Source organism: Callithrix jacchus, chromosome 1, assembly GCF_049354715.1.
Source record: "Callithrix jacchus isolate 240 chromosome 1, calJac240_pri, whole genome shotgun sequence".
Classification (NCBI taxonomy): domain Eukaryota; kingdom Metazoa; phylum Chordata; class Mammalia; order Primates; family Cebidae; genus Callithrix; species Callithrix jacchus.
The window spans coordinates 207,158,851-207,180,121 of record NC_133502.1 but is presented as its reverse complement, the minus strand read 5'-3'; the positions used below and the strand labels follow the sequence as shown (position 1 = coordinate 207,180,121).

At 47.3% G+C, this 21,271-nt stretch overlaps 1 protein-coding gene across 17 annotated transcripts in view; it reads left to right on the top strand.

The window, feature by feature from the left end:
- Positions 1–21,271, top strand: part of LOC100387845 (uncharacterized) — a 226,702-nt gene that overhangs the window by 40,123 nt on the left and 165,308 nt on the right. For 4 of the 17 annotated variants that reach the window (XM_078339758.1, XM_078339746.1, XM_078339750.1 and 1 more), the window contains exons 4-6: positions 3,668–3,837; positions 4,323–4,425; positions 8,927–19,266. Coding sequence is in view for 11 of the 17 variants with exons in the window: in XM_078339722.1 (XP_078195848.1) it covers positions 19,882–20,038 (157 nt within the window). In the remaining 6 variants the exon portion in view is untranslated. Of the gene's footprint in view, positions 1–3,667; positions 3,838–4,322; positions 4,426–8,926; positions 19,274–19,863; positions 20,039–21,271 lie in introns of all 17 variants that reach the window. The other 13 variants (XM_078339722.1, XM_078339717.1, XM_078339718.1 and 10 more) reach the window with 7 other exon arrangements.

The following is a 21,271-nucleotide window of genomic DNA, read 5'->3' as shown; positions in this document are numbered from 1 at the left end:
GCCATGATCATGCCATTGTGCTCTAGCCTGGGTGACAGAGCGAGACCTTGTCTCAAAAAAGAAAAAAAAAGGGCGTGGAATCTTGCCGTGTTACCCAGGCTGGTCTCAGACTCCTAGGCTCAAGCACCATCCTCCCAACTCTGCTTTTCTAAGTGCTGGGATTACACAGGGTTAGTGTTATTTTTCAGTTCCTACCACACGAGAGGCTGTGTTTATTCATTCAACAAATATTGACCACCGGCCTGTTACGGGGCAGGTGCAGTGAACGGATGAGACTATTACCCAGATCAGCATCTAAGCTCCATGAGAGTTTCGTCTAGTTCAAGGCCCAGCAAACTTTCTCTGTTAAGTGCCAGAGTCAGTACTTCAGGGCTTTCAGGACATTCGGTCAGTGTGGCAACTACTTAGCTCTGCCTTGGTAGCACGGAGCCACCCTATACAGTGAGTGCGGCCGTGCGCCAGGAAAAACTTTGTAAATGGACCTGAGAATTAAGTTTCATATAGTTTTTATATTACAAAATAGTATTATTCTTTTGAGTTTTCCCTCTCTGTGAAAAAAAAAAGGAAAACCCCTCAAAACTTATAGCTCTTGGTAGGAAAAAAAAAAATTGAGGCTGGGTGCCGTGGGTCACACCTGTAATCCCAGCACTTTGGGAGGCTGAGGTGGGTGGATGACTTGAGGTCAGGAGTTCAAGACCAGCCTGACCAACATGATGAAATGGTCTCTATTAAAAATATAAAATTTAGTCAGGTGTGGTGGCACATACCTCTAATCCCAGCTACTCTGAAGGCTGAGGCAGGAGATTTGTTTGAACTTGGGAGGCAGAGGTTGCAGTGACCCGCGATTGTGCCACTGTGCTCCAGCCTGGGTGACAGTAAAAAAAATAGTAAAAGAATGATTAACTTCTGGGTCATACCAGGGTAGGCAGCAGGCTGGATGGAGCCCTTGGGCTGTCATCGTTTGCTGACCTTTGCTTGGTTTAACCTGTAACCTGTTGATATGGCTGTGAACAAAGGTGATCACTGGCTTCTTGGGGGTTTTCCTGTTTGTATATTTCTTTTCTTTTCCTTTTTTCTTTTTTTTTTTTGAAAAAATCAGGGCTGGTTGCAGTGGCTGAAGCTTGTAATCCCAGCATTTTGGGAAGCCAAGGTGGGCAGACCACTTGAGGTTAGGAGTTCGAGACCAGCCTGGCCAACATGGGAAAACCCCGTCTCTACTAAAAGTACAAAAATTAGCCAGGCATGGTGGCCTGCACCTATAATCCCAGCTACTCAGGGGGCCGAGGCAGGAGAATCACTTGAACCCGGGAGGTGGAGGTTGCAGTGAGCCAAGATCACGCCACCACACTCCAGCCTGGACAACAGAGCAAGATCTGTCCCCCAAAAAAATGAGTATAATTTAAAAAAATGAATAATGAACATTGAGTGTCCTGCCCAGCATGTGTCATATGACGTCACATGAATGACAGCAGAACAGAATGGAACAAATGAGTGAGTGCCCCCTACTCAGGAAGATGCAGCCTGTCCAGAAAGAAGGGAAGGCCCTCTATGCTAGGAGATGGGAAGCTTCTGTGTTAGCCCTGGAGCCCCTACCCGCTGACAAACCGTCAGCCCTCTCTGCCTTCCACCGTGCTGGGATTACAGGCCTGAGCCACTATGCCCGGCCAGCCTCCATTCTTGATACTTGGAATAGAGTAGCAAGCAAGAGACAGATAAGACTTCTGTCCTCAAAAAATAGTAGGGAAGAAAGAAAAGACAGTAGACAAAGAAATTTGCTGGCCGGGCGCGGTGGCTCATGCCTGTAACCCTAGCATGTTGGGAGGCCGAGGTGGGTGGATCACCTGAGGTCAGGAGTTTAAGACCAGCCTGGCCATCATGGTGAAACCCTGTCTTTATTAAAAACAAAATAAATAAATAAATAAACAAAAGGAAATTTGCTATTTAGGAATTGTGATGGGCACTCGGGAGGAACGGGAGGCCCATTCACTTGTGTGTCAGACACTGTGACAGGTCATCATCATCTGATTTAATCCTTAAAACCAGCCCATTGGAATGGTTGGTAAGATGAAGATACAGAGGTTCACGGAAGTCCAGTAACTTTGCTGGCATCACATTCTGGGGGGGGAGACTACCAACAGCTCATTTTCTGCACAGGTAAGTGCTATCCTAGTGCTCTAAGTAGACAGAAAGGCTTTGTATGTGCAGCTAAGGGAGTCTTCAGTAGGCTGTGGGAGCCGTTGAAGGTTTTTTTTTTTGTCTTGTGTTGTCCAGGCGGAGTGCAGTAGCATGATCTCAGCTCAGTGCAACCTCCGCTTCCTGGGTTCAAGCGATTCTCCTGTCTCAGCCTCCCAAGTACCTGGGATTACAGGGGTGTGCCACCATGCCTGGCTAATTTTTTTTGTATTTTTAGTAGAGATGGGGTTTTGTCATGTTGTCCAGGCTGGTCTTGAACTCCTGAACTCAGGTAGTCAGCCTGCCTTGGCCTCCCAAAGTGCTGGGATTACCACCGTGAGCCACTGTGCCTGGGGCATTGAAGGTTTTAAGCAGAGAGAGGAGTGCCCCTGTCGGGGTTCTGTTTTAGAAAGCTTACCTTGGCTATAGTGTTGAGGGTGCGTAGGAGGGGCTATTCCGGAGACTCCTTTAGGAAGCCCTTTTTTTTTTTCTTGAGATGGAGTCTTTCTCTGTAACCCAGGCTTGAGGGCAGTGTCGTGATCTTGGCTCGCTGCAACCTCTGCCTTTCAGGTTCAAGTGATTCTCCTGCCTCAGCCTCCCAAGTAGCTGGGACTACAGTCTCCCATTACCATTCCCAGCTAATCTTCGTATGTTTGTTTGTTTATTTATTTATTGAGATGGAGTTTCGCTCTTGTTGCCCAGGCTGGAGTGCAATGGTGTGATCTCAGCTCACTGCAACTTCCACCTCCCAGTTTTAAGTGATTCTTCTGCCCCAGCCTCCCAGGAGGCTGGGATTACAGGTGACCGCCACCATGCCTGTCTAATTTTGCTTTTTTTTTTTTTTTTTTAATTTATAGAGATGGAGTTTCACCATATTGGTCAGACTGGTCTTGAACTCCTGACCTCAGGTGATCCACCCGCCTCGGCCTGTCAAAGTGCTGGGATTACAGGCATGAGCCACAGTGCCCGGCCCTTAATTTTGTATTTTTAGTAGCGACAGGGTTTCACCATGGTAGTCAGGCTGGTCTCGAACTTGTGACCTCAGGTGACTAGCCCTCCTTGGCCTCCCAAGGTGCTGGGATTACAGGTGTGAGCCACCATGCCTGGCCATCTTTGTATTTTTAGTAGAGACAGGGTTTCACCATGTTGGCCAGGCTAGTTTCAAACTCCTAACCTCAGGTGATCCACCCACCTTGAGCTCCCAAAGTGCTGGGATTTTGGGTGTGAGCCTCTGTGCCCTGCTGCCCAGGCCCCTTTAGGATGCTTTTGAGGTCATCCTGGATTAGCGTGGAGGCCGTGGTAGTGCAGGGAAGCAGGTGGGTGGGAGACAGATCCAGGAAGGAAATGCAACAGGCACGGTGATTGAACAGTCATGGAAGAGGCATGAGGACTGGGAACGGTGGAGGAGCTGCGTTTGTTTAGGGTGAGAGGCTCCCATGTAGGATCTGAAGACTTAAGTCCGCATGAGCAACCCGTGTGTCGCTTCTGCCCGCAGGGAGCCGGCGGCTTGTGGACGTGATGGATGTGAACACCCGGAAGGGCACGGAGATGAGCATGTCCCAATACTACGAGACGCCTGAGGCCCAGCGGGACAAGCTGTACAACGTCATCAGTCTGGAGTTCAGCCACACCAAGCTGGAGCACTTGGTCAAGCGTCCAACTGTGGTAGGTCTGGAACCCAGGTACCCTCCCCAGACCCCTTCCACCTCATCTCCTTCCGTGTCCCCTGCCACCTGGGCTGTGCCTTGCAAAACTGCTCGTGTGGGTGTGGCTGGCTGGGCTTGGAGGCATGGGCGTGACTAAAGTTGGTAACATGTTTTGTAGAGACAGGGATCTTGCTATGCTGCCCAGGCTGGCCTTGAACTTCTGGGTTCAAGTGATCCTCCCACCTTAGCCTCCCAGAGTGCTTGGATTAGAGGTGTGAGCTCCCATGCCCAACCCCCAGCAACTTTCATCCCTGTTGAAGGGACTCAATTCTCCCTTCTACAAAGCAGGGGTCCTGTCATCCCTGCCCTTCCTTCCTCCCATGTTGAGAATATGGAACCCACAGTGGGGGGTGGGGGGCACCCAAGGACTCCCCAGGGAAAAGGGGTATTTGTGTCTGGCTCTGCAGTGCGGCAGTGCAGCGCTGACGCTGGTCTTTCAGGTAGACCTGGTGGACTGGGTGGACAACATGTGGCCCCAGCATCTGAAGGAAAAGCAGACAGAAGCCACAAACGCCATTGCAGAGATGAAGTACCCAAAAGTGAAGAAGTAAGACTGCTTGGCTGGTGGCTGGGGCTGGGAGGGGGGACTCCCAGTCTTGGGGAAGGGGAAAGGAACCTCCTGGCAGGAAAGAAGGCTTGAGCGTCACAGCCGCTCCTGTTCAGAACTGAAGGACTGCCTCTGTGGGCACAGCTGGGATGGGAGGGACAGGTCCTTTGTGGGTACAGGTTGGCTGCAGGGCCCCTGATCTCTGCTGTGGACCCAGCTCCCCTGGGGCTCTGTGACCGATCTCTCTGCATCGGTGTGTGTCTGTGCGCAGGGCACAACTGTGTATTTTTGTGCACTCCCTCTGCAACAGTCTGGGGAGTAGGCGTTGCTGGGAGCCCTGCCCACGGCGGACGCTTCGGTTTCGGTGAGCGATGGGGAAGTCCTGGTGTTCTTTCGTTCCTTGGCATTGAGACCTGGGTGCTTGTACCCAGGAGTTTGAGATCGCACCACTGCACTCCAGCCTGCGGGACAGAGGAGACTGTGTCTCAGAAAATAAAAAAATGGAAAGGAAAGGGGAAAGAGACACAGGCTGTCCCAGGCAGGGCAATTGCTCTGGGCTTCCTAGAGGAGTTGGCGCTGGCGGCTGGAATCTATTAGCATCTCTCTGCTCAGCCCTGCTGCCAGGAATGCCCCCAGGAGCTTCAAGGCTGTGAACTTTTCATTCACTCAGCCCTTAATTCAGTGTGTAGTGAGTTCGGACTGCATGCCAGGCTTTGTGAGGGAGGCCAGCCGGCTGGCCCTTGGGCTTCTCAAGGTTTTGCTTTCAAGCTCACTCGCTCTCTCCTTCTTTAATTACTTTGTAGGCATTTTTCCTCCCCTTCAAGCCAAAGCTCCATCCACGCCTTGGATCTGGGCTGCATCAAAGGCAGAGACTGGGCTGGAGGTGGGGAGGGAGCAGGGCTTGTTTTCTGCTTCATTCTGCTTGGATTCAATCGCAGCAAAATTTACAGAGCTCCTGGCATGGGGAAGTAAAATGACAAACAACACTAAAAGCCCCTGCCTTCTAGAGAACGTGCTGCACGTCGAGTATCTAGGGGGCTGAGGGGCCCTTCCAGTCCGGGGAGGGGAGCAGGGACAAGAGGAGTCTTGTTTGGCTGGTGTCACCAGGAACGCATCTTGGAAGGGACATTCTGCCTGAGCTTAAATGACAGAGGAGGCCAGACACTGTGGATCACGCCTGTAATCCCGGCACTTTGGGAGGCCGAGGGGGGAGGATCACCTGGGGTCAGGAGTTTGAGACCAGCTTGGCCAACATGGTGAAACCCCATCTCTACTAAAAATACAAATATTAGCCAGGCGTGGCGGTGGGTGCCTGTAGTCCCAGCTACAGGAGGCGGGAAAGTTGCTTGAACCTGAGAGGTGGAGGTTACAGTGAGCTGAGATGGCATCACTGCACTCCAGCTTGGGTGATAGAATGAGATCCTGTTTTAGAAAAATACAAAAGACAAAAAAAAAAAAAAAAAAAAAAAAAGGCAGCTGGGCATGGTGACTCAGGTCTGTAATCCCAGCACTTTGGGAGGCTGAGGTGGGTGGATCACCTGAGATCAGGAATTTAAGACCAGCCTGACTAACATGGAGATACCCCATCTCTACTAAAAATACAAAATTAACTGGGTTTGGTGGCACATGGCTGTAATCCTAGCTACTCGGGGGGCTGAGCGGGGAGAATTGCTTGAATCCAGGAGTTGGAGGTTGCAGTGAGCTGAGATCGCACCATTGCACTCTGGACTGGGCAACAAGAGTGAAACTCTGTCTCAAACAAAACAAAACAATACAAAAAAAGCAGCCAGGCACGGTGGCTCAGGCCTGTAATCCCAGCACTATGGGAGGCTGAGGTGGGCAGATCATCTGAGTTCAGGAGTTCCAGACCAGCCTGACCAACATGGTGAAACCCTATCTGTATCAAAAATACACAAGTAGCTGGGCGCAGTAGCAGGCACTCGAAATCCCAGCTACTTGGGAGGCTGAGGCAGGAGAATTGCTTGAACCCAGGAGGTGGGGGTTACAGTGAGCTGAGATGGCATCATTGCACTCCAGCCTGGGTGACAGAATGAGACCCTATCTCAAAAAATAAATAAATAAAAATAAGAGGCAAAAGCAAATGACAGGAGAGATGGGAGAGAAATGAAAAGGGGACTGAAAAAAGGCTGTGCAATTCAGAAATTATTAGTTACAGGCAGATGATGGCTCATTGAGATGATGGCTCATTGATTGAGATGATGGCTTATTGATTCATTGATTCATTCATTTATTCAGCACCTATGTCTTGAGTTCCTGATTGGTGCTGGGTACTGTGGTTACAGTAAGGAGAAAAATTAGAAGAGGTTTCTGCTTTCCTGGAGCCTCCACAGTATATGGGGAAGACAGATGTAAATCCAGTAGTCACAGAAACAGATGGGCGCTTACAGCTGTGGTGAGGCCCATGGTGCCCCAGAGCTGGTGCTAGGGGAGGAGATTCACCCAGTCAAGGTGTCAGGGAAGGTGTTCTGAGCTGGTGTCTGAGGGCTGAGCAGGGTTACCTAGGTAAGGAAGTCCGGGAGGGCTTTCCTGGCTGTGTATAGATGAAGTGGGATGGTGAGGAGGGGCAGGGGAACTGTCGAAGGAAGGCCAGCGGGGCTGGAGCAGAGGCAGTGAATGCAGGGTGGGTGCCAGAGGGGCCGGGAGGAACAGAGGATCTGCACTTCCCCTAAGAACAGCTGGAATCCCCTCGAGATTTTGAGCAGAGAGAAATGTGTTGAGGTTTGTGATGTGCAGGTCCTCCTGTTGCCATGGGGACGGAAGGGCATGGGGGCTTGTGCACATGAGGAGGCCACTAGGTGGTGTGGAATTGGAAGTGACGGGCAGGGAGAGGGGAGGGGAGGAGGGACATAGATTTAGGAACGCAAAAGAGACTGTATTGGGGGACAGAGTTGAGTTTCATAATTCATGCCTGCCCTGTCTTGCTCAGATACTCAGTATATTGGGCACTTTACTGAAAGATTCCTTTAAATAGTAAGCTCTGTTCGTATATTTAGGATCCTAATTACCAAAACAAAAACGAAAGCAAAACGTAAGGCTCACACATTTCCAGTTTTCTTTTCCTTTATTTTTAAACTGTTGTCCGTCATTGTACACATACTCCCAGTTTGGTTTTTTTGTTTTGTTTTGTTTTTGACACAGAGTTTTGCTCTTGTTGCCCAGGCTGGAGTGCAATGGCACGATCTCGGCTCACTGCAACCTCCGCCTCCTGGGTTCAGGTGATCCACCCACCTCGGCCTCCCAAAGTGCTGGGATTACAGGTGTGAGCCACCATCGCTGGGCTGATGCTCCTAGTTTGCTAGAACCCTACGTCTTGTGGTCGAATTTTGTGGCACATGGATCTATGGACTCCGTCAGTGGTCATGGAAACCGGTTAGAGGATTTCAACCTCCTTAGGAAGGAAATTGTCATCTTGGAAATAGTCCATTTGTTTTGCTGAAAAGAATGCCAGTTGCAGTTAATAAGCAGGGTAAAGGCTGGGCGAGGTGGCTCATGCCTGTATCCCCGCACTTCGGGAGGCTGAGGCAGGCAGATCATGAGGTCAGGAGATCGAGACCATCCTGGCCATGGTGAAACCCCATCTCAACTAAAATACAAAAAATTAGCCGGGCTCAAGCCTGTAATCTAGCACTTTGGGAGGCCGAGGCAGGTGGATCACAAGGTCAAGAGATCGAACCATCCCGGTAAACATGGTGAAACCCCGTCTCTACTAAAAATACAAAAAAAAAATTAGCTGGGCGTAGTGGCGCTTGCCTGTAATCCCAGCTACTCAGGAGGCTGAGGCAGGAGAATTGCCTGAACCCAGGAGGCAGAGGTTGTGGTGAGCTGAGATTGCACCATTGCACTCCAGCCTGGGTAACAAGAGCGAAACTCAGTCTCAAAAAAAAGAAAGAAACATGAGGGGTAAAAAACCCCACCATGATGAAGTCCTCTGGGATCCTGGAACAGTTCTGTGGAATTTACTCACAATAACATCGTTTCTAGAAAATGTGGAGCTTTCATACTGTAGGCCCTGGAGGGCAGAGATGGCTGTCAGCACACCTGAAGGAGGGAAGGACTGCAGGAGGGAAGAGGGAACAGACACAGACGCATCACTGCTTCCCCCTGCCAGACTCTAGGACTTTTGGTGATGGATATAATGGGTTTAGGAGGTTTTTTTTGTTTTTTTGACAGAGACTCATTATGTCACCCAGGCTGGAATCCAGTGGTATGATTTTGGCTCACTGCAACCTCCACCTCCCGGGTTCAAGTGATTCTCCTGCATCAGCCTCCTGAGTAGCTGGGATTACAGGTGCACGCCACCACGCCTGGCTAATTTTTGTATTTTTAGTAGAGACGGGGTTTCACTATGTTGGCCAGGGTGGTCTTGAACTCCTGACCTCAGGAATCTACCTGCCTTGGCCTCCCAAAATGATGGGATTACAGGCGTGATCCACCGTGCCTGGCCAGGAATCTTTATATTTATTTATTTTTGATTTTTTAGAGATCAGAGTCTCGCTTTGTTGCCCAGGCTACAGGGAAGTGGCACCATCCTGGTTTACTACAGACTCAAACTCCCGGGCTCACGTGATCCTCCTACCTCACCCTCTGGAATAGCTAGGACTACTGGTGTGTATCGGGCTTTTTTTTTTTAAGTCTCTGTTTCCCAGGCTGCAGTGCAGTGGCGTGACCTTGAGTCACTGTAACCTCCTCCTCCCAGGCTCAAGCGATCCTCCCCTCTCAGCCTCCCAAGCCGTTGGGACCATAGGCACACGCCAGTACACCTGGCTAATTTCATTAAAGATGGGGTTTCACCGTGTTCCCCAGGCTGGTCTTGAGCTCTTGGACTCAAGCGATCCACCCACCTTGGCCTCCCAAAGTGCTAGGATTATAGGTGTGAGCTACCACCCCTAGTTGATATTTTTAAAAATTAACTTTTTTTGGCTGGGTGCAGTGGCTCAAACCTGTAATCCCAGCACTTTGGGAGGCCGAGGCGGGTGGATCACAAGGTCAAGAGATCGAGACCATCATGGTCAACAAGGTGAAACCCCGTCTCTACTAAAAATACAAAAAATTAGCTGGGCATGGTGGCGTGTGCCTGTAATCCCAGCTACTCAGGAGGCTGAGGCAGGAGAATTGCCTGAACTTAGGAGGCGGAGGTTGCAGTGAGCCAAGATCGTGCCATTGCGCTCCAGCCTGGGTAAAAAGAGCAAAACTCTGTCTCAAAAAAAAAAAAAAAAAATTTTTTTTTTTTTAATTTGTAGAGGTGGCGGTGGGGGAATCTCTCTGTGTTGCCCAGGCTGATCTTGAACTCCTGGCCTCAAGTGATCCAGATTGTTGGGAATATGGGTGTGAGCCATCATGACTGCCTGGCTTAGGACTCAATGTTTTTCTTTTTTTTAAAAAAAAATTATTTTTTGAGAAAGAAAAAGAGTTTTACTCTGTCGGCCAGGCTGAAGTGCAATGGCGAGATCTCATCTCACTGCAGCCTCCACCTCCAGGGTTCAAGCAATTTTCCTGGCTTAGCCTCCCGAGTAGCTGTGATTACAGGCTCCCGCTAGCACCCCCTAGTAATTTTTGTATTTTTCGTAGAGACAGTAGAGATGGGGGTTTTGATGTATTGGCCAGGCTCATCTCGAACTCCTGACCTCAAGTGATGTACCCGCCTCAGCTTCCCAAAGTGTTGGGATTACAGGTGTGAGCCACTGTGCCTGGCCTCAATGATTTTCATGTGAGAGGCTAACAAGGGATAGGAGTGATGGAGTTGAGTGGGGTAGCTGCAACTTCACGGGAGACAAAAGGTCTGTGAGGAGTATCTGATTCTGTTTGTTACCTTAGTGCAAAACACGATCCTAGGGAGTAGTGGGTGGACTTCAGTGTGTTAAGTCCCTGTTCTCATGGAGCGTCCATTGTGGTGAGAAAAAAGAGACAGGAGAGCAAATGAGAGAATAGTTTAGGTTTCACTGTCATGAAGACACATAATGCAGGAAAAAGGATTGAGCTGATTAAATACCGAAGACAAGGTGCCTCTCTGCCACGGCCTTTTTCTTCATCTCTATCCTGCAGAAATGTGTTGGATTCGTAGAACGATTTGTCTCGGAAAACTCCTTATAACCATCTAGACCATGGCTGTTAACTTGGGAGTATTCCTGCATGAGTTGCTTATTGCTATATAATAATTATTCTAAAACTTCACAGCTTAAGAGAAATTTTAGCAGCTTAAAAACAGCCAACATTATCTCAGTTTCTGTGGTTCAGGAATTGGGGAACAACTTAGTTTGGGTGGTTCTGGCTCAGGGCTCTTAGAAGCTTGTGTCAAGATACAGGCCTTGGCCATGTGTGGTGACTTACACTTGTAATCAGAGCACTTTGCGGAGGCCAAGGGAGGTGGACTGCTCGAGCCCAGGAGTTCAAGAACAGCCTGGGCAACATAGTGAGAAATCTTGTGGTGTGGGGAGTGACGCAGGCCTGGGCTGCAGTCATGTGAAGGCTCAGCTGGGCTGCAAGATCCACTTCCAAGATGGCGCATCCCCATGGCTGTTGGCAGGAGGCTTCAGTCCTCATGACATGGCAGTGGGTTTTCCACAGTGAATGGTTCAAGAAACACCAAAGAGAAAGCCACAGTGCCTTCTTTGACCTAATTTTGAAAGTCACATATTGCTTCTGCTATATCCTTTTTTTTTGTGAGGCGGAGTTTCGCTGCTGTTACCCAGACTGGAGTGCAATGGCGCGATCTCGGCTCATCGCAACCTCCGCCTTCTGGGTTCAAGCAATTCTCCTGCCTCAGCCTCCCGAGTAGCTGGGACTACAGGTGCGCACCACCATGCCCAGCTAATTTTTGTATTTTTAGTAGAGACGGGGTTTCACTTTGTTGACCAGGATGGTGTCGATCTCTTGACCTCGTGATCCACCCGCCTCGGCCTCCCAAAGTGCTGGGATTATAGGCGTGAGCCACCGCGCCCTGCTATATCCTATTGATTAAAAGCAAATCACTAAGTCCAGCTCATACTCAAGGGGAGGAGAATTTAGCTCCACCTCTTGAAGGGAGGTGTTACAATGCATTTGTAGACGTGTTTCAAAGCCTCCACAGTTCCCTAGTTCTATGACATGGGCTCACCTTTTCCACTTAGGACCCTTGGGTTCTGTAATGGATTCTGGAAATGGATTAGTGAGTCTTCTCTCCTCCTTTGCTCCTGTAGGATACAGGGTTTGTAGGGATTAAGTTTCTTGGTGGAATGAAGACACACTGTGGTCTGACAAGCAGTAAAGGGACTCAAAAGCCCAGCAAAATGGGGACCCCACGTAAAGCATGGGTTTAGCCCCCAGATAATTGATAGTTGAGTTCATTCTTTTTCCCATATACTTTGTGTGGGGGTGGCAGGAGGAGGAACTGGGGAAATTTTGGGGAGTGAGAAGCTGACACACAGAGAGGACGAAACGGAGGCATTGAGCTGAGCACATTTTGGGGCAGCCTCTGCTACTCCCTCATGCCAGCCTTTCTTTTTCTCTCTCTCTCTCTCTCTCTCTCCTCTCTCTCTCTCTCTCTCCTCTCTCTCTCTCTTTCTCTCTCTTTCTCTTTCTCTCTCTCTCTCTCTCTCTCTTTTCCTTTTGTTTTGAGATGGAGTCTTGCTCTGTATCCTAGGCTGGAGGGCAGTGATGTGAACTCCGCTCACTGCAACCTCTGCCTCCTGGGTAGCGTTTCAAGCAATTCTCCTACCTCGGCCTCCCGAGTAGCTGGGATTACAGGCACAAGCCACCATGCACAGCTAATTTATTTTTGAATTTTTTGGTAGAGACAGGGTTTCACCATGTTGACCAGTCTGGTCTTGAACTCCTGACCTCATGATCTGCCTGCCTCAGCCTTCCAAAGTGCTGGTATTACAGGCGTGAGCCACTGCGCCCGGCCACCTTTCTTTTCTTTTTTATTCATAGGACTCTGCCTGATAAGTTAAATTTCCCTCCCTCCTTCCTTCCCTCCCTTTGTTCCTTCCTTCCCTTTTTATTTTTTAATTTTTTTTATTTTTATGAGACAGGGGCTCTGTCACCAAGACTTCAGAGCAGTGGCACAATCAGAGCTCACTGCAGCCTCAGAGTCCTGGGCTCAAGGCATCCTCCTCTCTCAGCTTCTGGAGTAGCTGGGACTACAGGTGTGTGCCACTACCCTTGGCTAATATTTTTAAAAACATATATATGGCTGGACACAGTGGCTCACAACTGTAATCCCAGCACTTTGGGAGGCCTAGGCAGGTAGATTACCTGAGGTCAGGAGTTTGAGACCAGCCTGGCTAACATGGCGAAGCCCCATCTCTACTAAAAATACAAAAATTAGGTTGGGTGCAGTGGCTAATGCCTGTAATCCCAGCACTTTGAAAGGCGGAGGCAGGCAGATCACTAGGTCAGGAGTTCAAGACCAGCCTAGCCAACATGGTGAAATCCTGCCTCTACTGAAAATATAAAACTTAGCTGGGCATGATCGTGGGCACCTGTAATCCTAGCTAATCGGGAGGCTGAGGCAGGAGAATCATTTGAACCTAGGAGATGGAGGTTGCAGTGAGCTGAGATCACACCATTACACTCCAGCCTGGGTGACAGAGCAAGACTCCATCTCACACACGCACAAAATTTCATGTAGGCTGGAAGCAGTGGCTCATGCCTGTATTCCCAGTGTTTTGGGAGTCCAAGCTGGGACGATTGCTTGAGCTCAGGAGCTCAAGACCAGCCTGGGCAATGGAGCGAGGCTTTGTTTCTAATTAAAAAAAAAAAGAAAAAAAAAAAAATCCAGGCACAGTGGTGTGCTCCTGCAGTCCTGGCTACTCAGGAGGCTGAGGCAAGAGGATTACTTGAGCTCAGATCATCAAGGCTACAGTGAGCTGTGATCATGCTACTGTACTTTAGCTTGGGCGACAGAATGAGACCCTGTGGTTTTTTTTTTGCTCTTGTTGCCCGGGCTGGAGTGCAATGGCATGATCTTGGCTCACTGCAACCTCCGCCTCCCAGGTTCAAGCGATTCTCCTACCTCCGCCTCCCGAGTAGCTGGCATTACAGGCGCACGCCAGCATACCCAGCTAAATTTTGTATTTTCAGTAAAGACAGGGTTTCTCCATGCTGGTAAGCCTGATCTCGAACTCCCGATCCCAGGTGTTCTGCCCTCCTCTGCCTCCCAAAGTGCTGGGATTACACGTGTGAGCCACTGTGCCCTGCTGACCATGTCTATATATATATAAAAATTTTTTTTTTTTTTTTTTTTTTTTTTTAGAGACTGGGTCTTTTGATTGCCCAGGTTGGTCTCCAGTTCCTGGCCCCAAGTGATCTTCCCATCTTGCCTTCCAGCTGGGATTCCAGGCCTGAGCCACTACACCTAGCTCTAGCAAGTCTTTCATCTCCTCTTGTTTTTTGAGACAGAGTCTCACTCTGCAACCTCACTTCCTGGGTTCAAATGATTGTCATCCCAGCACTTTGGGAGGCCAAGGCTGGAATATTGCTTGAGTCCAGGAGTTTAAGGCTACCATCTGCCTAATTCTCCCCATAATTTTTCCAACATCTGCCTAAAAATTGTTGCATTTGCGATGACATGGATGAAACTGGACGACATTATGCTAAGTGAAATAATTAGAGCACCGAAAGACAAACCCTGCATGATGTCATTCATGTGTGGATCCTTAAAAAGTTGAACTCTGCTTAGGAACTGATTCATTAAAGAAAATGGAAAGAAAGAAAAAATAAAAGGAAAAAAGAAAAAATGTTGAAGTCATAGAAGCAGAGAGTAGAATGGTGTTTACCCCGGGCTGGGTGTGGGGGAAGAATTAGGCAGATGTTGGAGAAATTATGGGGAGAATTAGGCAGATGTCAGCCTTAAACTCCTGGACTCAAGCAATACTCCAGCCTTGGCCTCCCACTGTTTCCAACCATGAATAGACTTCAACAAACGGTGGTGAGGCAACTGGATATTCATGTACAAATAAATTAATCTGGGTCCCTGCCTAACACCATACACAAAAATTAACTGAAAAGGGATCACAGACCTAAATGTATAACTAAAAACAATGAAACTCTTAGAAAACATAAGAGTAAATCCTTGTGATCTTGTGTAAGGCACTGATGTCTCAGATACAACATCAAAAGCACAGTTGAAGACCAGTCAGGGCCACCTAGTGAGACCTGGAAAAGGAGGAAAGGGAAAAAGCAAGAAAATAAAAAATTGAGCATCAGCTGAATTTAAACTTTTGGCACAACGAAAGATACAATCAAGAAAGGGGAAGACAGCTGCAGAATGGGAGAAAAGATTTATAAATCATATGTCTAACAACCGATATATCCAGAACTCTTACAACTCAATATTAAAAGACAATCTAAGTTTAAAATGGGAAAAGAACATGAAGAAACATTTCTCCAAAGATAATATTTTAATGTCCAATAAGCACATTATAAAGTGCTCAACATCATCAGTCACTAGGAAAATGCAAATTAATCCAAAACGCGATGTCTCTTTCCACCCAGTAGAATAACTACAACCAAGCAGCAGATGCATGACACCAAGTGCTGGAGAGGACGTGGAGAACAGAGCCCTCACACACTGCCAGTGGGAATGTAAGATGCTACAGCCACTTTTTTGGAAGATAGTATGACAGTTTCTCAAAATGTTAAAAATAAAATCGCCTTCTCTAGCAGAACTGCAAGGGGCTCAGGACAAAAATAATAAAATAAAATAAAGTCAAATTGCCTTAAAGTCAGCAACTTTACTTCTAGGTATCTAACCAGGAACAATGAAAATGTATGTTCCCACAAAGACTTGTGGGTGAATGTTCACAACAATGCCACTCACAAGAACCAAAAAGTGGAGATAAGCCAAATGCCCATCAACTGACGAAGGAATTCAAATGTGGGGAGTACAAAGGAATACTATTCAGCAATCAAAAATGAGTTCTGAGGCATGCTACCAGAGTGATCGACCTCAGCAACGCAAGGCTTCGGGAAAGAAGCCAGCTGCAAAAGAACACACGTCGCATGATTTCGTTTATATGAAAGGTCCAGAACAGCGTAATATAGAGATAGAAAGCAGCTTACTGGTTGACTAGGGCTGGGAATGAGACTGAAAAGTGACTCTGATGGGCATGAGTTTCTTTCTGGGATGATGAAATGTCCTTAAACTAGATTTTGGTGATTGTCACATAATTCTGCAAATATACTAAATGTACTAAAAATCATTGAATTGGACTAACTGCAGTGGCTCACACCTGTAGTCCCAACACTTTGGGAGGCCATGGCAAGATCACTTGAGCCCAGGAGTTCAAGAACAGCCTGGGAAACATCTCTACAAATAATTTAAATGCTTTAACAGGTGTGGTGGCACAAGCCTGTAGTCTCAGGTACTCAGGGAGCTGAGGCAGGAGGATCACCTGATCCCAAGAGGTTGAGGCTGCCGTCAGCCATGATGGCACCACTGCCTTCCAGCCTTGGTATCAGAGTGATAACCCTGTCTCTCTCTCTCTCTCTCTCTCTCTCTCTCTCTCTCTCTCTCACACACACACACACACACACAAAATCATTGTACACTTAAAATGGGTAGATTTTAGTTTGTAAATTACACCTCTATAAAGATGTTAATTTTTAAATTAATTTTATTTATTTTTTTTAAACAGTTTTGCTGTTTTTACCTAGGCTGGAGTGCAATGACACAATCTCAGCTCACCACAACCTCCACCTCTCAGGTTCAAGTGATTCTCCTGCCTCAGCCTCCCAAGTAGCTGGGATTCCAGGCTCCCGCTATGATGCCTGGCTAATTTTTTGTATTTTTAGTACAGATGGGGTTTCATTATGTTGTTTAGGCTGGTCTGAAAGTCGTGACCTCAGGTGATCCACCCATCTCGGCCTCCCAAAGTGCTAGGATTACAGACATGAGCCAGGTAGTTCTTTAAGTTTTAAAATTATACTATTTGCCCCTAGCACCAAGATTGTGGTCTCAAAATACCGTTGCCCAGTGAAAGGAAACAAGGCTTCCTGGACAAAGTGCTGATTCCAGGTCTAGGCCAGAAATGTGTAAGGAGCCTGGAACCTATTATCACTCTGGATAGCAAAGAATCTATCAAAGATTAGGATGATTTCAACATGTCCGAAGGGCCAATCTGAAGGGCCTCCTTCTAACCAAAGATAGGACATTTTGTACATTAGTAAGGATAATAGTTGCAGTGAATTGAGATATATCAGATATGTTTGAATATCTGCATTCATAATGATCCTTTTGAAAAAATAAAAGTGGGCTGGCACAGCTCCTCGTGCCTGTAATTTCAACACTCTGGGAGGCTGAGTTAGGAGGATCACTTCATCCAGGAGTTCAAGACCAGCCTGTGCAACACGGGCACTTTGTCTCAAGAAAAGATTTTTAAAATTACTCAGGTTTGAGGGCCCGTGCCTTTGGTCTCAGCTACTCAGGAAGCTGAGATGGGAGGGTCACCTGACCCTAGAAGTTTGAGGCTGTAGTGGCATGACTGCTTCTCTGCATACCAACCTGGGCAACAGAGCTAGACCCTCCCTGTCTAAAAAAAGTATAATTAGGCCGGGTGCGGTGGCTCACGCCTGTAATCCCAACACTTTGGGAGGCCGAGGCGGGTGGATCACGAGGTCAAGAGATCGAGACTATCCTGGTTGAAATGGTGAAACCCCGTCTCTATTAAAGATACAAAAAATTAGCTGGGCATGGTGGCGCGTGCCTATAATCCCAGCTCCTCGGGAGGCTGAGGCAGGATAATTGCCTGAACCCAGGAGGCGGAGGTTGCGGTGAGCCGAGATTGCGCCATTGCACTCCAGCATTGGTAACAAGAGCGAAACTCCATCTCAAAAAAAAAATATATATATATAATTAATAGAAGTGGTCACCATTGAAGGATATAAATGAAACAGCCCATGATTTTGAAAAAGGGTAAACAAGAAATCAAGCCATAAACTGGTGTTTTCTATATAAGTTGTACAAGTGAGTAACAGTTCATAAGAAGCAGCATCTCTTTTTTATATTTACTTCATTTTTTTCTTAATGCAAGGCTCTGCTTGGGGTAGCAGTGTCTCTTTCTTCATGCACGGCCCTTCTTAGGGTAGCAGTATCTCTTCGACGGGTGGCAGCTCATAAACGAAGAAGGAATGTTACAACAATGCCTTCATTGTTCAATCCGTAATTGATCAGTGGCCATTAACACCACCAATTAAAAAAAAAAAAGATCTCCAGAGAGTACACACCTCCTCCCAGAAGAAACTAGCACAGCCTTTTTGCCCTGAATCAAGTCCAGCCTGAATCTCACCAAGTCTCGAGATTAAACTAATATATCAAAACTAGAACAAAGTGAAGAGCAAGTTAACCAACATCATAAGATACAATTAGCAAAATTCACAGTATGAGAAACAGCATAATGAGAATACACTTAGCATAATTCAAAGTGTGGGGAAATGGCCTGATTTATTCAATAAATGGATTGCAAGGGACAGCACAGAGATGAAAGTGGGACGCTGTCAGGATCAAAAAACCCTAAGAGGCGAATCACACAATCCCAAAGGGAGACTTTATTTGGATCCTGATTCAAACAATAAATACATGAAATGACTGGAAATTTGGAGCTAGAAGGAGAGTTGACAGTGATAAAGAGCAATGGTGTGAGATGGTTGGTTGATGATGGTATTGGGATTCTATTTTTTAATGACTTGTCTCCGGGCACGGTGGTTCACACCTATAATCTCAGTAGTGTGGGAGGTCAAGGTGGAAAGATCCTTTGAATCCAGGAATTGTAGACCAGCCCAGGCAACATAGCAAGACCCTGTCTCTACTAAAATACAAATAAAAAGATGAGCAGGGCATGGTGTCAGTCTGTAGTTGCAGCTACTCAGGAAGTTGAGGCAGGAGAGGCCACAGTGAACCAAGATCATGCCACTGAACTCCAGCCTGGGTGACAGAGACCTCGTGGTGAAAGAACAAACAATCATATCTTTTACAGACATCCACCAAGAAGGTCAGGGAGGAAATTCTGTAATGTGTGGGATTTGCTATAAAATCACGAGAGGCAGAGGAGAAGCATGTAGGAGCATACATGTAACGAGATTGGCCGTCAGATTACAAATATCTGAATCTGCTGCTGAGTAGGTGGAAGCTCACTACACTAGCCTCTTGTTCCAAAAAGCTCTAGAATAGAAAGTTTGTCTAAAAATCCACTTCAGGGATTTGTAACAAGCATTGAATAAGATCATGTATACAGAGTGTTTTCTCACCACGGCTTGCAGGTAGTCAGCACACAAACATGGTTCTTAGTTTTGTATAGTCCCCGTTTATGAATCACACCCAAAAAAGGTATGTTGTTCACACCAAGAGCTCTGGCCCATGGACCTTTGTCCACTTGGTGGTAATTCATTGGACTCTGAGGTTTAGAATGAGGAAATACCAGCCTTCAAAGCCCCAGGCCTGCTATGAAATAGCAAAGCCAATGGTCCCAGATGCCTTCGTAGCACACCTAGTAAGTAGGACCCTTTTCTCTCACCTTGTAGGCACACTTGAGTCCATGCCCTCATTTTCCATTCATTTCTTATATGCCGTGTATTGGGTACTAGGGATCCATAATACAGTGGACCCACAATTGACTGGAAGCATCGCTTTCAAAGCATCATTTCAGGATGAGTATTTCGTGTCAAGTGGATTCAAGGAACAGTGCGAAGGATCCATGGCCTCAATCACCATGAAGAGCCTCCCAAGAGCCAACCGTCCTGGGCACATGTAAGTGAGTGGAGACATGGAACTCACCCTTACAAGGCCTAGAACCTGACAGATCATACAAGACAGAAGCCCAGATAACTAAGAAGGGGACGCTGAAGGTGAGAGGTGGGCCCCAAAGGATTCTGTGAAAATGCTTTGTGTTTGTGGATTTGATCACGCAGAATGAAACCTTTGTTTTTATTCACAGGTTAGACACACTGTATATAGAATCTATGAAGGGACATTGCTGAATTTTTTGAGGCCTGTAGTGAAAATTGGATTATCTCAGGCAGCTCAGGATAATGCAGTCACCAAGAGGGGCAGGGTGGCCACAGGTGGCCAGCAGCAGGAATGGGCATTGTGACCCATTGGATGGGGTTGTGAGAAGTGGCATTGTGAGTCACTGGCCTGACTTTGTTGTTTCCTGGCAATCAGGTGACATAGGAGGCTTTGTGGGGGATAGGCATCAGCCAGGACCAGCAGCCTTCAGTCGGAAGCTGGTAGTGGGAGGAGGAGGAGGAGCTCCGACTACTCTCACGGAAGTGTTTGTTCCCTTGGCGCTTGCTCTGTTTCTTTGTTTTTTCCTTTGTTTTATTTTATTTTGTCTGTTGCTTTTTTTTTTTTTTTTTGCGTGTTGCTTTGTTTTGTTTTCTTCGTTTTTTTTTGTTTGTTTGTTTTTTTATTTTATTTTATTTTGTGTTACTTTGTTGTTACAGTCCCCTTGTGGATCACCCATGGGGAATTGTCTATGCCCCAGCGCTGGCCCCAGTTGTGCCTGCTGTGAGCCTCGTGGCCAGTCTGTGGCATCTACCACTCCAGAGCCTGCCGTGTTACATACTGGAGTGGTGGAGGTCCAGGACGCGCGGCCCGGAAAATCAAAGAGGCGCAAAGGTAAAGAAGCCATGGGTGCCATTTGCTCTCTGGCACATCTCTGGCCACCACCTCCCCACCTCCTTCCCATCCCATCACCCCAGAGACATCCTCAGCTTCCAGCTCCCTCCTGCCTATAGCCAGCTTTCCCGGGGCTGGGCATGGGGGACAAAGGCTCGTCCTGCCTCTTGTCTTCGTTGTTGAGCCTTCTTGCTTGAGGCCTTTTTGGTCTAGTCTCTCCCTTTCCCCGATGAAAATTCAGATACTCCAGTTTTGGAGTCTCCATCCCATTCTCTAGCCTTGGCTGTCCAGCTACCATGGCACCTCAGTGAAGGAGCCAGTTAAAGGCCCAATGATTTTTTTTCTCCTATTCGATAGAGAAGCTAATAATTGGGATAATTCAGACTCAAATATTTGGAGACTTGTTAAATTTGAAGTAGAGTTTGCCATGGAAGAGATTATATGGTGTTCTTAATAGATGGTTTTAAGTCACCTTGACAGAAGCAGCTTTATGTCTTCCAATTGTAATTTGAAAACCGAAGGAAAAATTGAGGGACATGCTTAAAATGACTGCAAAAGGTATGAAATGTTACTGCCCGAGCTGTAAAAAAGCTGTTTTTGTTGTGGTTTTACCCAAAAGTGTAGCCGTGGAGCTCTGATTGCTTCAACATTCCCACTTTGACGTGAACGTCTCTTCAGCCCTACTCCAGTAACTTCACGGGCTTAGTTTACCTCCTTGTTCTGAAAGACAGGTAGAGCTAGCTCATGGTTACAGGTTCCAAAAGAGATGAAATGACTTTAGACTTGAATTTGGAAGGTAAAGACTTGGAGTTAGAAGGCCAGACCCTGCCTGTGGAAAAGAGTTTGTTTTCATGGCTCCCCTTCCTACAGGATGGAAAAGGGGAGGAGAGAGGAAACATTTCATGTTTTTGCTGTGGTCAAATTGAAGACAAAAACTAACACTTGTAAGACAGGAGAGGAGCATTTAGGTACAAAATCAGTCAAACATTTGTGTATCACTACGTTCGTTGAACAAATGGAAGCTACCAGACTCAGAAAACCAGAGATGCTAATGGAACTGACATTAGTAACCAGGGTTTTCTACTGAGTTCAGTGCCCAGGGTGACTTTTAATAACAACCACCCTCCCCTCCACACACACACTTTTCTCAGGACTGGAAAGCTCAGGCAGCCCAGGATGAATAATGTCACACAGAGGGGAAAGGTGACCACAGGTGGGCAGAAGCAGGGATGG